Source organism: Aquarana catesbeiana, linkage group LG13 (assembly GCF_042186555.1).
Source record: "Aquarana catesbeiana isolate 2022-GZ linkage group LG13, ASM4218655v1, whole genome shotgun sequence".
Classification (NCBI taxonomy): Eukaryota; Metazoa; Chordata; class Amphibia; order Anura; family Ranidae; genus Aquarana; species Aquarana catesbeiana.
In genome coordinates, this window is record NC_133336.1 from 80,575,425 (window position 1) to 80,593,631 (window position 18,207).

Here is an 18,207-nt window from a genome sequence, read left to right on the forward strand (position 1 = left end):
GTGTTCCCTGTTCATTTCTGCTCCGCCTTGGCACTACCTGTCAGATGTGATTGGTGTAGCATTGTACTGAGTGATTGGGGAATACTGATTCCCTGTATCTGTCACACCTGTGACATTATCCCCCCCTGAATTTTTATACCCCCCCCCCCCCCCCATCATCATCCATGATACACCAGTATGACCCCACACTTCTCTATGTACAGTGGGGAAAAAAGTTTTGCCTTTAGTTCTATTTTAATATAAAACATTTTACATTTTCTTCTGATTGTAAACAGAAAACTAAGAGGATTCTTTAAAAAAAAATCAGAAATCCATCGAGATGAGATCTGTATGTGTATTGCTGAGCGGTGACCTCCCTGGCAGAGGCTCTCATTCTGCGGCTGACCATATGAAGTGTCCCCCTCTCCTCCTCCTTCTCTCCGGGTATCGCCATGCCGGAGCTGACACTGGAAATGACCGGAGGAGGAGGGGGGGGGACTCATATATCAGCACCGCCGGGGAGCCCCGGAGAAGGAGGGGAGGGGGGACAATCCATAGACAGGAAAGTTGAGTGTCAGCTCTGTGAATACACATTAGGGGGGGGGATCGGGGAGAGTCTGCGCTCTGACGACCTGGCTCCGCTCCAGCGTGGACACAGCAGGCGAGTCGCTGCCACTTGGTCACGACAGGCGGCCAGTGCAGTGCGCTCAGCCCCTCTCCCCCTCCTCCTCCTGTACACTGGCCCGCACTGCTTCCACCCCTTGGGGGCAGTCAGGTCCCCTCTTCTCCCTCCTCCCTGTCCGGCCACCCGAGGGAGTGACCTCTGCCGCTTTGACAGCTCCCTAATACCTCGCAGAACACCCCTCTCCACGACACGCCCACCCCGCCGCCATTGGCCGCGACGCCGGTAGTCCTCACGCTGATTCGCCGGTCCCCTCATCCCCCCCCAATACCGCCCCCCCTTATCGAACCTTCAGAACTCCGAGACAGACAATATTCTGTTACATTGTAGCAAGATGGCGACTGTCATTCACAACCCCCTGAAACCGTGAGTACCAATGTGCACCGTCCGCGTGTTTCCGTGCCCAGAAAAAGGCGCCTTCCCCGCCTCCCCCCACCCTCCGTGCACCGACTCCCCGGAGCAGGCACAGCCCCCCCGGAGCGGTACGGCTCGGGGCAGCAGCTTTGTTTTCTCTCCGGTATTTATGTGCAGGAAGGAGGGGTGAGGGGGCAGCTCGGTGCAGGTCCGGGGGGGGGGGGGGGGAGGGGAGGGGGGTCACACTTCTAGAAGTTGGGGGCTGTCAAGTTGTGTGTCCCCCCCTCTTCTCCTCCCCATTCTCCTCACACATGTGCCTGGCTGCCCTCCCACCACTGTATAATATATGGGGGGGGTCCGGTACTGACAGGGGGACACCTTGTATAATATATGGGGGGGTCCGGTACTGACAGGGGGGACACCTTGTATAATATATGGGGGGGTCCGGTACTGACACAGAGGGACACCTTGTATAATATATGGGGGGGGGGTCCAGTACTGACAGGGGGGACACCTTGTATAATATATGGGGGGGGGGTCCAGTACTGACAGGGGGACACCTTGTATAATATATGGGGGGTCCGGTACTGACAGGGGGACACCTTGTATAATATATGGGGGGGTCCGGTGCTGACGGGGGGGACACCTTGTATAATATATGGGGGGGGTCCGGTACTGACAGGGGGGACACCTTGTATAATATATGGGGGGGGTCCGGTACTGACAGGGGGGACACCTTGTATAATATATGGGGGGGGTCCGGTACTGACAGGGGGGACACCTTGTATAATATATGGGGGGGGGTCCGGTACTGACAGGGGGACACCTTGTATAATATATGGGGGGGTCCGGTACTGACAGGGGGGACACCTTGTATAATATATGGGGGGGGTCCGGTGCTGACAGGGGGACACCTTGTATAATATATGGGGGGGTCCGGTACTGACAGGGGGGACACCTTGTATAATATATGGGGGGGGGTCCGGTACTGACAGGGGGGACACCTTGTATAATATATGGGGGGGGTCCGGTACTGACAGGGGGGACACCTTGTATAATATATGGGGGGGGGTCCGGTACTGACAGGGGGACACCTTGTATAATATATGGGGGGTCCGGTACTGACACAGAGGGACACCTTGTATAATATATGGGGGGGGGGTCCAGTACTGACAGGGGGGACACCTTGTATAATATATGGGGGGGGGTCCAGTACTGACAGGGGGACACCTTGTATAATATATGGGGGGTCCGGTACTGACAGGGGGACACCTTGTATAATATATGGGGGGGTCCGGTGCTGACGGGGGGGACACCTTGTATAATATATGGGGGGGGGTCCGGTACTGACAGGGGGACACCTTGTATAATATATGGGGGGGGTCCGGTACTGACAGGGGGACACCTTGTATAATATATGGGGGGGGTCCGGTACTGACACAGAGGGACACCTTGTATAATATATGGGGGGGTCCGGTACTGACAGGGGGGACACCTTGTATAATATCTGGGGGTGGGTCCGGTACTGACAGGGGGACACCTTGTATAATATATGGGGGGGGTCCGGTACTGACAGGGGGGACACCTTGTATAATATATGGGGGGGGGGGTCCGGTACTGACAGGGGGGACACCTTGTATAATATATGGGGGGGGGTCCGGTGCTGACAGGGGGACACCTTGTATAATATATGGGGGGGTCCGGTACTGACAGGGGGGACACCTTGTATAATATATGGGGGGGGTCCGGTACTGACAGGGGGGACACCTTGTATAATATATGGGGGGGGTCCGGTACTGACAGGGGGACACCTTGTATAATATATGGGGGGGTCCGGTACTGACAGGGGGGACACCTTGTATAATATATGGGGGGGGTCCGGTACTGACAGGGGGACACCTTGTATAATATGGGGGGGTCCGGTACTGACAGGGGGACACCTTGTATAATATATGGGGGGGTCCGGTACTGACAGGGGGGACACCTTGTATAATATATGGGGGGGTCCGGTACTGACAGGGGGGACACCTTGTATAATATGGGGGGGTCCGGTACTGACAGGGGGACACCTTGTATAATATGGGGGGGGTCCGGTACAGACAGGGGGACACCTTGTATAATATATGGGGGGTCCAGTACTGACACAGAGGGACACCTTGTATAATATATGGGGGGGGGGGTCCAGTACTGACACAGAGGGACACCTTGTATAATATATGGGGGGGTCCGGTACTGACAGGGGGACACCTTGTATAATATATGGGGGGGGTCCGGTACTGACAGGGGGGACCCCTTGTATAATATATGGGGGGGTCCAGGACTGACAGGGGGGGACACCTTGTATAATATATGGGGGGGTCCGGTACTGACAGGGGGGACACCTTGTATAATATATGGGGGGGTCCGGTACTGACGGGGGGGACACCTTGTATAATATATGGGGGGGTCTGGTACTGACGGGGGGGACACCTTGTATAATATGGGGGGGTCCGGTACTGACAAGGGGGAAACCTTGTATAATATTTGGGGGGGGTCCGGTACTGACAGGGGGACACCTTGTATAATATGGGCGGGTCCAGTACTGACAGGGGGACACCTTGTATAATATGGGGGTCTAGTACTGACAGGGGGGACACCTTGTATAATATGGGGGGGTCCAGTACTGACAGGGGGACACCTTGTATAATATGGGGGTCTAGTACTGACAGGGGGGACACCTTGTATAATATGGGGGGGTCCAGTACTGACAGGGGGACACCTTGTATAATATGGGGGTCTAGTACTGACAGGGGGACACCTTGTATAATATGGGGGGGTCCAGTACTGACAGGGGGACACCTTGTATAATATGGGGGTCTAGTACTGACAGGGGGGACACCTTGTATAATATGGGGGGGTCCAGTACTGACAGGGGGACGCACAGGTGTTCTATTCATTCCAGTGTCGGTGTCTCATTGTTGTCTATTGGGACAAGCAGCCGCTGTTTTACAATTTGAGACATGGGTGCGTGTCCCTGAACACACACAGGGTAAGGTTGAGGATACGCACCCACACAGATGTCATATTGGGACACATCAGTGGTGGCCGTGTAGCTGTGTGTCCCAATAGACAACAATGGGACGCTGGCACCAGAAGGGCAACACCTGTACGTCCCCTTGCTGGCAAAACCTGGCCCTGGACGGGGCATGCATGTCATCACCCTGTGTGAATGAGGCTTTAAACGCACATGAAAGCACCGCAATGGTGTAAACTAGATTCATTGGAATATATTCATTTTTCTTGCATATGCGTTTGTACTGCTTTTTTTACAGTGTTTAAAACACACCTGATGCAGAATGTCCCTCAGCGTTTTGCGGTTTGCAGAAACGCACTACAATCCATTTACAATGATTTCCTATGTGTCCCGTTCACATCTGTACATTTTCAACCGCTCTGGTTTGCATTTTTACTTCCATAGACTTCTGCATTGTTTACATGCTTGACAACAAACCCCTCCTCCTAACAACAAACTTCCCAAAAAAAGCAAAACGCATCAAAAACACATGTTCAAAAACGCACCAGAAAACATCAAATGTAACATGCATAGGTGTGAACTTAGTCTTAGGTTAGGTTCACATCTGTGCATGTGAGGTTGATGCGTTTTCAAGCTTCATGGGGTATTTTTGGAGGAGGAGACTGCTTTTTAAACACAAAACCCTACCAAAAATGCATTTTCATGCACTTCCATTGAAGTCTTTGGAGCCAAAAACGTAGCACCCTGCTTGTAGAAAAGTCCCTGCACCTTTCCAAAGAATCGCATGGCATAAATGTGAACGGGACCCATAGGGAATAATGTTGAATGGATTGTAGTTTGTTTCTGCGCTTCAGCAAACACAGTAAAAAGCACATAGATGTGAGGCTGGCTCTGAGGGAATAGAGGGATGTACTTCTCTGCTGTGGCATGGTCCTCACACACTCCCTCTCAGCCAGTTAAACATCATTTACTCCTTTTATTATTTTTCTTGCAGCAATCTTTATTGGGCGAGGAGATCAGCTAATGACACCTCTTCTCATGCCCAAGGTTGGCTAATAAAGCATTGCACTGACATGGCAGCTCAATAAATGTTCTTTTCATCAAGCCCCTGCTTGCCCGGGCAGACATCCTTTCATGCTAATGATCGTCAGCTCAGCCGTTTGCTCATTTCAATAATGACTTTTATATCGGTCACCATAGTGCTTCGGGTGACTTGTGTTGTCAGCCTCCATGGCGGTGGGATTGGATGAACTTCATAGGGTGATGATTGGATGGTCCGGGAGCAGGGTTGCTGTATGTTTACATATTGCATAGTTTTATGACGTGTGAGTGTTTAGGATGTGCAACTCCTTCCTGAAGCCAGCATGACAATGGAGCCGTCAGTAAAGCTGGGTATACACTAGTAGAATTTCATTCATCATTTCTCATTGTGAGAACGCTCATTCATAATCGTTAGTGGGTTCAAATTGTTTTTGACTGTAGTGATGAGGAAATTCAAAGCAGCAGGATTTAACCTATTTCTTAAAAAATATATAAATTTCTAACAGTGTATGTGATTTTCGTTCAGTAAACTCCATGCATTCCAACTGATTGTTAAAAGCAAAGGAAATCTTGAACTACTTTCAAACAACATTCAGATTTAGAAGTTTCATACAAATTTTCCCAAGAATTTTCTTGCGTATCTTCTTTAGAATTTCTACTTATGTATACCCAGCTTGAGTCGGGGAATCTCAAAGTCTAGCCTGGCGTGCATTGTGTTGTTCTTGTTCAGTTTTTCTGCTTTGTGTATCATTTATTATTGTGAACTATGCAGTATTAGTGGATTTCCATGAATTTGGGGCATTATGACTGACAGTGGATCTAGGGGAACAGTCTGCAATGTCAGGCAGCCAGGTACATTGCAGTTTTCTGACTGCAAACTGTCACTTTTTCATTTTTTTTCAGGGTTCTGTTTTTTCTCCTTGCTCAAAATAGAACACCCAATTATGTCTTCACCTGAAATGTTCTTTGCCGCAGGGGATTTTGGCTAATTATTACCCTTTGTTTAATTTATTTATAAAGCAACATTTTTTCTTTGTGCTTTACTGCTTTCTGTAAACAATAACCCCACACACCAAGGCGGGCCTTACTAATACAGCCTACCATCTCCCTATAGTCTTCATGTAGTAACATCCAATGACTTATATGCTTTACCTTAAAACGGTTCTCCAATCCAAACTGTATTTATGACTTGGACTCAAGTTCATGAGAATATGACCTTTGCAAGGAACCCTGCAGAGTTTGAGGTACTCTTGCACTGCAGCGTGCTTTTATTTACAGTACCATTGATGAATCGTCAGTCATTAGATGTGACATCTAAATGTTATAGGAAATGGTAATTCCCACTGTTATAATGGTGGCACAAATAATATTTTGACATTGTGAACATCTCTACTATTATTATTATCGGGCAAGAAAAATATCACTAATATTTACTGAAGTCTAGTACATACTTGTGCAGACTACAAGGGCATATCAGGAGGTCCACATGTACTCTATGGTCCTCTAGCTCAGCCTTTTCAACCAGGTTTCCCAGGCACCCTGGGATGCCTTTTGGTTTCTTCAGGGGTGCCTTGGCAAAATGCCTAAAATTTGGCCAAAAATTGGACACAAAAATTGGATCAAGCCTGCCTTTTAGTTCCACAAAGCCACAGGTTTTCAATGTGCACCATTTCAACCTTCTAGCCGCTGGCATCCTAATAACCAATTACATCAACGGTTAATAAGGAGGATGTCAGGTGCATGCACAGCATCCTTGTTTGCCCCTCCTCCATCAACACCAGGGTCACAATAGCTGAATGACGGAGAGAAACATTGCAATACTAGTCAGTCAGTACCAGTGTGGCGCAAAGGTGTATTTGCTTTGGAAGAATAAATCACCTCTAATGTTGGGTGTCCTCAATGTATGGATGTTGCTGTCTTATAAAAAACTATTTATTTCGTTTTTTAACATCTCAGAATGGGGTGCCTTGATATTGTGCAAAATGTTAAAGTGACTGAAAAAAGGATGAGAAACACTGCTCTAGCTGAATACTCTTGACTGACAGCAGGTTGCACCAGCTGCATGGCTGCTAGACGTTTGTAAATACTAAGCTGTAAGTTGAAATGATTTTGCCTAAAACACATTCTGTTCTCCAAAACCGAAGAAGAAAAGTTGATGGGAATTGTATCCCAATTGCACATTCTCTTGTTCTCTTGTGCTGCCCAGACCTCATTTCACCTGTCTCCCATATATTAGATTCTAATGCCCACCATAAAACAGGTGGCTCCATTGCTTGGCTCCATTGTCAATAGCATTGAAATGTCTCCCATCCATTTAAGGCCTCTTGCACACTGCTGTCTAAATGTTTTTGGGCATACAGGCATTTTTTAATTTTATTTACTGATCTAAATGCAGCCCATTGTTATCAGCAAGGCTTTTTTCAGCGGGAACGTGGGGTAACACAGTTCCAGCACCTCCAACACTGAATATATGTAATGGCAAGGGGTGCTGGGGTGTGCTGCAGGGTCTATTGATACTAGCTGCTAGGGAATCATTCCATTCTAGTTGTTGGAGCGGGGTCTATTTTTGCAGGGGGGTTTTATTGTTGCTGGTTGGGGATCTATTGTTGCTGGGGATGGGTCTTATCTTGCTGGGAAGTCAGTTGCTATAAAGCAGAGGTCTCAAACCGGTGGCTCTCCAGCTGTTGCAAAACTACAAGTCCCATCATGCCTCTGCCTGTGAGAGTCATGCTTGTAACTCTCAGCCTTGTAATGCCTCATGGGACTTGTAGTTTCGCAACAGCTGGAGGGCCGCCAGTTTGAGACCCCTGCTATAAAGGAATCTACTGTTGAGGGAGGGGTCTATTGTATCTGGGGCAGGAAGATCTATTGATGCTGGCTGTGGGGAGATTTGTTGTTGTTGCCGGGGGTCTATTGTTGCTGCTGAGGTATATTGTTGGAAGCGTTCCATTGTTGCTTGGGGGATTGTTGTTGATGGGGGGTCTATTCTTGCTGGCTGCAGGGGATCTATTTTACTGCTTTTCACGCTGCTGTACAGCGACATGAAAGAGGTGTACTTTTGTACACTTCAAATAAAGTTTGTACAAATAAAATAAAAAGGTGGAGCTGTGTGTGATGGGCTGAATTGTGCACCACACTGCCCCCTACTGCAGTCGGGAATGGACAACTGCTGGAGAGGTAAAGTTCTCAGGCAGCTCTCCATTCCTTTGTAAATACAGCCTTAAAAAATACAGAAATCTGAATTGTTGGTCAGTATTTTACACGCATATTAACGTAAAAATGTGATTTTTTTGCCTAGGAATACTGATGTTAAAACATCAGTACAGTGTGCAAGTACCATTAGAAGTAAATCTGCAGTTATAGCAAGCAACAAGAAATGTTAAGGAAAAATAAACAATTGACTATTCGCATGCATACAATTTTTGCTTATATATTTGGAAATTTCCAGAATGTAAATTTGAGTACAGTAGTCCCATATCAAACATTTGCAATGCAAAGTGTGGACTAGTTTTCAGATTGCAATACAGCAGTAGTGTTTTAACATTGTTACAAGGGTCTGCAGGTGACCCAAAATGCTCATATAAACTATTGTTACATTGCAGGATGCTTAATATCTTGTGTTATAGGAATTCTCTGAGGACTGAATGGTGTTTGGGCTTTTTATATCTTTGGGAGAATGGAGGAAAGGTCCCCAAGTCAACTATTAACACAATGTTCCCAGCACTATGATAAATAGCTCTGACTGTTTGACACCTAAATCGTGGCCACAGATTGTTCAGACCTGTCTGGAATGACACCAGGCAATGCTTGATAAGGGGCCACCCTAAGGGGTGATAGCTCTATAGAAAGTCTCCTTGCAAAAAGAATGATCCTTGTCTCATGGATTTATGGGTAATATTGCTGAAAATGAACATGTTATATAATTATTAGAATGTGAGTTTACATATTTAAAATGTGGTCATGTACATATACCCCTAAACTACTCTGTCAGCACCTGCACCTTGGGCTTCAAAGAAACCCACACGTCTGACACCTAGTAGTTAGCTGACTGTTCTGCCCAGCAGTCAGAGGTTGGAAGTCAAACAAATTGATCATTATTACAGGTGTATACAGAAAGGCCTACTACGCCACCGGTGAGAGACATATACATGCAGATTTTAGAGCATTGACCTCATGTTTTAGGCTTCCTTCACATCTATGTATTGTAGTGTCGTTCTTTTAGAATAGAACCCCAACAAATGTACAGCAGCTGGCAATCACCTGCAGTATATGCATGGTGGATAACATGGGTTGTGGTGTGATTCATTGTTGAAGATGATGCCAGACAAGTTTTTTCCTTAGTTACAGCGATTGTAAACCTAGTTACACCACTTGTACAGGTAAGCCTATAATAAGGCTTACCTGTAGGTACTGTAAATACCTCCTAAACCTGCACCGTTCGTCGTCATCGGCCCATGCACACTGAAGTAACGGCCTGCATGTGCCATTTCTTCAGCAGCCGTGCCGTGACCAGTGGCTCCCGAGCGCATGCGCGGGAGTGACATCATCCCGGCTCCGGCCAATCGCAGCGTCGGAGCCCGCAAACCTGGAAATAACTCCGGGAGACATGTCGCCAGTCACAGTGGTGTGCAGCAACAGCTTCGATTTAAGGTAATTCATAATGAGCTAGTATGCGATGCATACTAGCTCATTATGCCTTTGCCAAGTGTCATTGAGACACTTTGCTAACCCCAAAATAATACTCACAGTTTGGGTGTAATATTTCTGCCTCTGTCTGTTTTTGTACTGAAGAATAACTTTAAAAATGTGATGCTGGCTGTTTCCATCTTGCTTGTGGGCATGTGAAGCCCACAAGCATTGATTTCCTGGATGCGGTGAATGCTGTTCATTCACAGCTTGTTCACACGCATGATCATTGTTCCCCCACTGAATCTTGGGAAGCCTGACACTAAGCTCCCAGGAGACAGTGCGGCGCCGGGGAAAGGCAATAAACACGCCTACTCCCATGGGAGGAGAGACAGGAAGTGCCACAATAAAGTACAATATAAAGGTAATTACAGCGATTAAAAAAAAAATTTGTGCGGCATTTCAACATCTATGCAATTAACTGAAGGGGGTAAGATTAAGTTAAAAATTTGAGTGGAACCCCGCTTTAAAGGGATTTTTTTTTTTTTCGGTTTTACAACCACTTTAAGGTGCACGGTCAGCAGAAACCTACTTTATCGCTGGGAGAATTATCAGTACAAACTTCTGGCCAAGACTTTTAGAGACACCAGGAATACATCCTGACTTTACCCAGGCTCAGACTAGAGCTGCATGATTAATCGTTAAAAAATCATTATTCAACCCCCTCACCATCTCTATGCAGAATTTCACGATTAATTCATATAACAAGTGTAGAAAATTCTCTGCTCACTTAGCTGTCAAAAGAAAAAAATGGGCAGTCTGCCAAGTTTTTCACAACATTGTCCATGCTGGTAGATAACTAGAAACATTGTAACCTTTCCTTCTTGGATCAAAGTGATAAACTTCTGTGTGTAAATAGGGGAAGTTTAACCACTTAAAGACCCAAACCCTTTTTTGACACTTGTCTCTTACAAAGTTAAAATCATTATTTTTTGCTAGATTTTTAGCAGAGACCCATAAAATGCCGATTGTTGCAAAATTTTATGTCACACTGTATTTGCGCAGTGGTCTTTCAAACGCAATTTTTGGGGAAAAAATACACTTCCATGAATTAATAAAAAAACTAAACAGTAAAGTTAGCCCAATTTTTTTCTATAATGTGAAAGATGATGTTACGCTGTGAGAATTGTGATCTTTATTCTAAGCAAAAAAATTGTGATTCTCATTTTAGCCAGAATTGTACAGCTCTAGCTCAGACCCTAAAGTGGTTAAAAACCCTTACATATATTCAGTGAAGTGACTGGCCTTGGATGATACACAGAGACAAAACAAATGCTACATAAGTTGTACCTGATTATCTGCAGTCTTCTCTTCTCTACATCCATTCACAGTCCAAAATGTATAAAGCTTGCCTGGGCTGCCAAAAAAAGGGGCGGGGAGTTGAAGTTGCACTTTCTGCTATAATACATATCCCAAAAATATATAAAAAATCTAATTTATTCAACAGTTTAGGCCAATATGTATTCTGCTACATATTTTTGGTAAAGAAAATCACAATAAGCGTATATTGATTTGTTTGCGCAAAAGTTATAGTGTCTACAAAATAGGGGATATATTTATGGACCTTTATTTGTTTAATGTTTTTACTGGTATTGGCGGCGATCTACAATTTTTAGCAGGACTGCAACATTGCAGTGGACAAATCTGACGCCAAGTGACACTTTTTGGGGACCAGTGACATTATTACATTGATCAGTGCTACAAAAATGCACTGATCAATGTATAAATGGCAGGGAAAGAGTTAACACTAGGGGGTGATCAAGGGGTTAACTGTGTTCCCTGGGTGTGTTCTAACTGTGTGGGAGCTGGGCTGCCTGGGACAACAAAAAGATCACTGTTCCTAATCACTAGGAACAGCAGATCTCAGATTTGCCCCCTGACAGAACGGGGTTCCCCGTTCTGCCTCTGCCCACCGCGATCGTGGGTGGCCGGCGGACGTTAAGTCTGTTTGCCTAGGAGAACCGACCCGCTGCAGTATCTATACTGTGGCTGGTCGGCAAGTGGTTAAAGTATTACTAAACCCACAACAGTAAAATCAGTCTCTATATGCAGTAAAGCATTCTTGTTATACTCACTGTGGAACCTAAGGGGTTAATCCTCCGCATTGTGTAAAAAGGCTGTTTGATCCTGTCTTCTCTGTTCCTCCTCTTCTTCCACTGTCCCCAATCAGTCTCCTGATAGAACAGAGCCTTGGAGACAAGCTGCACATGCTCAGTTTGGTGTGTATTGCTAGAGAGTTGTATTTTTCTTGGAAGAGTGCATGTGATCAGCACAGGGCTAATCAGCACTGTCCAGACAGTGGGTCAGGGGTCCTGCATCTTGATAGGACAGTCAGAGCAGAATGAAAACCCTCCTACAAGCTTTAACCTGAAACTGTTAGAAGTCACAAGACTGCTGATGAAAAAAGGTATTTAGCAGTTTATCTTGACTAAAACTATTGCATTTCCATGTTGTGTGTACTGTGGGAGACCAGATATAGGGAATGCAGGGTCCTGGGCTTAGTAACACTTTAATATAACTGATTTCCTAGGCACTGGTAGGCTCGATTGATCAGTACAAACACTTCTGTCTGTAGAAAGATGATTTGCTGACCACGTGGTGTATGCATGGCTGACCACCATCTAACATCTGTAGGCGCAATTAGAAAATAACCTTATTTTAGCTTAATAACCTGCATGGGAAGGTTCAACCATTTCCTTATTAACAAAATTACATGAATCCAGTAAGCAGGTTGCTTGTATTTTAATAACCATTTCAGGCCTGTATGCCACAAAGTACTGCTACTCTCTGTGGAATGAGTCACATGGGAAACTGTGGCAGATCCTAAAGCTACAGAGGAGGGGCAGATGTGTATAGAAAGAAAGAAATTAACCCATCTATAGCCAGCCAAAATCATAACACTTGTGGCCGGTTTCACATCACTTGGTCTAAGTAGCGTAATCTAGTCCTTGAAGCTTTGTGTATATTAATAGGAAATATTTTTGGTAGTGAACAGAAGGGTAGGGGAGGTAGACCACAGGGAGCATACAGCAACTTCATTCTTATTGAAACAAATGATTTTGAAGCTCAGGTTGTGACTTTCATCCTCTGTTGCACTGTATGGGTTACAACGTTCTGCAGCAGATCACATATGTAGAATGCTGTACTTGGATTGTGCATTGCCTTGTGTTCTGCCTGCGTTGCAGAATGCAATGAAACCTGATCAGTAGGAACTGGCTCTAGGAGAAGCAAGTCAAATTGTTTTAAATTCAGTGCTGTGTCTAGTCCTTGTTATAGGAAAGGCTGGCAGAAACAAGAACACTCCGAACACTTTTGTTTATGTTCTAGTATTCTCCAAAGCATTCCTGCCATTCATAACATGGAAATTGTCAAATGTGACATGTTAGAAAGCCAGTAATGATATTTTTCATTTACAAGAAGTGAAGGGGAAAATGGCAATACGTTGTCACCTGTTAAATAGTATAGTTGGTGAGGTTGAAAAACGACAAAGTTCATCAAGACCAACCTGTGTGTGCGCTTTTATGTTAATATTATATTCTATATCCCTGTTTATTGTGGTCGTTTAGGTGCCTATCTAATAGTTTTTTTAAACTATCGATGCTCCCTGCTGTAACCACTGCTTGTGGAAGAGAATTCCACATCCTTACTGCTCTTACCATAAAGAACCCTCTATGCAGTTTAAGGTTAAACTGCTTTTTTTCTAATTTTAGTGAAAGGCCATGTGCCTTTTTTATGTTCCCTTGCGCAGAAAAGTTTAATCCCTATTGTGGGGTCACCAGTACGGTATTTATCTCTGGAGTCAATCCCCTTTTTAATGCATGCCAATATTCTGTTGGCTTTGCTTGCAGCAGCTTGGCATTGCATGCCATTGCTGAGCCTGTCATCTATTAGGACCCCCAGGTCCTTTTCCATCCTAGATTCCCCCAGAGGTTCTCCCTCTAATAAGTAGATTGCATTCATATTTTTGGCATCCAAATGCATTATTTTACATTTTTCTACATTAAACCTAATTTGCCATGTAGTTGCCCACCCCATTAATTTGTTCAGATCTTCTTGCAAGGTTTCCACATCCTGCGGAGAAATGATTGCCCTGCTTAGCTTGGTATCGTCCGAAAATACAGAGATTGAACTGTTTATCCCAACCTCCAGGTCATTTATTAATAAATGAAATAGGATTGGTTCCAGGACAGAACCCTGGGGGATCCCACGTTCCACCCTGGACCATTCAGAGTACTCCCCATTTATCACCACCCTCTGAGCTTGTCCCTGAGGCCAGTTTTCAATCCATGTATTCGCCCTATGGTCAATGCTTACAGACCTTACTTTGTACAGTAAACGTTTATTGGATACTGTTGTACTGTCATGCCAATAGTTGGGATGATGCAGCGATTTCACACAGTAGTCCTCTGTAAGGAAGGCTGTGTCATTGGTATAGTGTGTCAGGATGGCCACCATGCCAGTGGCAGCAGTGACATATGCGCTTATTGAATAAAGCAATGTAATGGTAAAAACTTAGGGACCTTTGGGAACCACTTTTCTTTTTATGTTATTACAGTGTTGGGAGCAAAAAACAAGGATTGTATATTGTACAATATCCTATAAGCAATCTATTAAAAAATAAAAAGTAACACCTGAGAGGAAAGAAGACACATTGGCATACAGTTTGGACACCAACTTTACTTTTGGGCACAGTGTACAGAGTGATTTAATTTAAGGGGCACCCCCCCCCCACTCGCCCGGCTGGTTTTCACTGAAACTGGATTGTAAGGAATTGGTCCCAGGAAAATGTACAAGTCCTGGCACACTCCTCTGCTAACCAGACCAGCAATCCCTGTTTCATTCAACAGTTCTCTATGGAGAGAACTCTGGCACGGTTTGTAGTCACAGTGCAAACCATATTGAATAAGAATTGAACTGTGCCTGGGACCACCTGTTCCTAGTAGTCCTGGGCACAGTTAGATTAGCCGGCTCTGGGTATGGTTTAGAGCACTAACACTAAACAAACACACCGGCCCAAGCGGCTGGACCATGTCTAGGACCGGTTCAGAGTGCTAGTGTGAGTGTGCCCTTAACTTGGCTTCAGCAAAGGTGCACACTGGATTTTTTTTTTTAGTAAAACATAGCATTTGAATACTGGTGTGGAGTATGTTGGCAAACATACATTAATATTAATAATAACTTGACATGCATTGAAACGGTTGTTATTGTAAGAAAATGTTTCCAGGCCTTCAGACATTAGGGACATTAATACTGTAGCAAACTTTCAGAGTAACACTATGTAGTCTGCTCTATCTTGCTATTTATGCCTGCACCTTGACAGAGCTATGGATATGTGAAATGCTGTGTATTCCTTTTTGGAAACAATTTTAAAAAATCGACTGAAGGGCTCGAAAGCAAATATGAAGCGCTCATATTATAAGTAGCACAAAATAAATAGTTTGCATTTAACATTTGAAGTATTTTACATAGTCTGTATAGCTTTTCTATCTTGGAAACTTCCTCCTGCTCATATGCCTCTTATGTAACTTTGCAGAAATCTATATGGGAAAAAGGAGAGTGAGTGAGTCAGGGTGCAACTCCAGCTAAAATCAATAGGCAAGTTTCTAAAGCAGTCTATGAACAATTATAAAAGACTCAAAAAGTCTGCAGCAGTTTTTCCTACAGTCTATATTGTCTTAAGCATTTGGGTTTATTGGGTTACTCACATAGCATATAAGCATCACTTAAGCCTCTTATTTTGAGATGAGCAACATTGCTCTTGTGTTCCAGTGCCTGTGTAGGCCTAGCTGAAGCTAAAGGTATCAGAATAAAACAGTAAAGGCAGCTAAGGTCTACCAGATGTGCTAGCAGTAGTTTTCTAAAGAAGGTATAGCTACGCCTTAAACTTTATATGCTGAGAGGATTGCAGCTAAATACTAGAATTTAAAGAAGAACTTCACAAAGTGTTAGGTAGCAGCTTATACCTGAACCTTATTGCAAATGGATCTTCCCTCTATCTGTAGCTCAATAGTTGTCTGCCAGTTTCCTCTTTTCCCTCTCTCTATTGTTTGAATTGAAATAGTTGCCCCATAAAATTCTTTAGGGGTGACTGCTTTGATTTAAATAACGCAGAATACCGGAGGTCTGCAAGCAGCAGTCAGATAAGGCATTTTTAGATTATTTTAAAATGTATAATTTATTAAAAGTGGAAATTGGGTGACTGGTTGAAGGAGTTCCAATGTGCATATCAGTGGAAGATAAAACAAAGGAATATTGATTTGCAGCTGCAGCAGTTTGTAAGCAATCTTGGTAATGAAGCTTGAGGCACATATGGGGAAAAAAGAGAACGAAAACACCACCCACTGTTTTTTTAGTCATTCAGAAATTGTTTTAAATACTAGTTTGAGTATGCAAAGTATACCTTCATTTAATTTGCACACTGGAATTTAGGTTGGACCAGCACTATGTCGGCTTAACTGCACTGTGCAGTGCTATTACCTAAAAGCCCAAATTATACATTTTGTATTTATTGCTGCAATCCAGGCAGGCTGTTTATATAGTAATAAATATGCTCTTCTTTTTGTGTATTTTTACATATGAAGTGCTGCCGCAATGGTTAAATATCCCTGTGCTAGCAGCATGCTGGAGAGTCAGACTGCTGTTGTTTCACACAATGCAGTGGCTCAGGTCTCCAGTAGTTCAACTCTCCACTCTGCACATTACTCCAGTTCATGACACTCAGGGAGATATGCATGAATGGGGCCCAAATTGTACAATGACAAACACACCGTGACCTGATTTACTTGGGAGCAGACACCTCAACATATGTACCCTTACTATGTTAGCATGAAAAATGACCATGCTTGAACATTTGTAGAATGCCACAACATAGCACTCTGTTGACATGGCATTAACTTGTGCTTTGTCATGACACCTCCTCACTTCCCGCAAACCCCAGAGTTAGCATCACCTATATCAATGTACCCTTGTGTACCTATTTGTATCCCTCACCATAGTGCCAGCTGCCATATCTGACCCCTGTCTCCCCCCTTTTAATTAGCCTTGGTTCTCTGGTACTCAGACCAATATCTGTACACCCCCTACCCCCTCCAGGCCAGTTTTAAGCAATTTCTTAAGTTATTTAAAGTGTTACTAAACCCACAACAGTAAAATCAGTCTGTATATGCAGCATAGCATGCTTGTTATACTCACTATGGAACTTAAGGGGTTAATCCTCTGCATTGTGTAAAAAAGCCATTTTATCCTGAATGCACAGATCCTCCCCCTCCCTGCACCATCTATCTGGGGAAGGCCAGTTAACACAGGCAGAGTAGCTGACCTGCACATGCTCAGTTGTGTCTTTTATGCTGGAGAGAACAATTACTTATTCTCAGAGATAGCCAGGTCACATCACACATGTGGGCGTGTATACAGGCTGCAGTGGAAATCTCCTCCTACCTGAACTCGCAGCACTGGAGAAACTCTGCAGTTTATCATGTAACCATGGTATACAGATCATCCAAAAATGTATATAGTGGCAATATTTTAATGTAAAAAGATTTATAAGCTGTGGGCACTGTGGGGGGCAGATTAACTATTTTCATGTTACTGGGTTTAGTAAAACTTATTTTCTAAAACAGAAGTCAGTGTTACTATGTACTGTTGTACTAAAATATGCCTCCTTTATTACCTGTATTTGTTTACTTGATTGCTAAGAGGTATTTCCTAAATGTCCTTATTTATGTTGCTTGCAGTCAGGAAAACGCTTCCTGCTATTTTACTGCCTTTTCTTTAATTGGCTACTAAAAAATGTACAGTATATATTTCCGCAAGGGAACTTTTTTTTTTTTTTTCTCTTAAACAATTGTGGAACAGATAATTTGACTATATGTTTAGTGAAAGTGATTTTAAAGCTTCCAAGTTTTTTCAATTAAAATAATAAACTAAAGCCATATTTACCTGCTCTGTGCAATGGTTTTGCACAGAGCAGCCCCAATCCTCTTCTTCTTGGGTCTCCCACCAGCGCTCCTGGCTCCTCCCTTTCGGTGAGTAGCCTACTATGGATGCACTCGAGCGGGCTTGATCCTGAGATATCCTGTCTGCATCTATAGACGCAGACCGTGCAGCTTGGCCCTGCCCCCTGCTCCCTTGTCGTAGAATTTGATTGACAGCTGCGGGAGCCAACGATTCCTGCTGTTATCAGTCTGTCCAGTGAGAAGGATAGAGTTGCTGCTCTCATGCACAGTGCTGGATTAAGATCGGATTGGTAATTTTAGGGGGGGGGGGGGGTGGGAGATTCAGTGGTGCAGAAGGTTTTTTTATCTTACTGCATTCTATGCATTAACCACTTAAGGGCCAAGCCTCCTCTTGACACTTGTTGTGTGCAAGTTAAAATCATTTTTTTTTTTGCTAGAAAATGACTTGCATTATATTTTTTTTCTAACACCCTAGAGAATAAAATGACGGTCGTTGC

General features: G+C 44.2%; 1 protein-coding gene across 9 annotated transcripts in view; it reads left to right on the top strand.

The window, feature by feature from the left end:
- Positions 1-669: 669 nt before the first annotated feature.
- The window catches only part of DPF3 (double PHD fingers 3), a 458,181-nt gene continuing 440,643 nt past the window's right edge, over positions 670-18,207 (top strand). For 2 of the 9 annotated variants that reach the window (XM_073610453.1, XM_073610448.1), the window contains exon 1: positions 676-1,027. Coding sequence is in view for 7 of the 9 variants with exons in the window: in XM_073610448.1 (XP_073466549.1) it covers positions 996-1,027 (32 nt within the window). In the remaining 2 variants the exon portion in view is untranslated. Of the gene's footprint in view, positions 1,028-18,207 lie in introns of all 9 variants that reach the window. The other 7 variants (XM_073610451.1, XM_073610449.1, XM_073610450.1 and 4 more) reach the window with 7 other exon arrangements.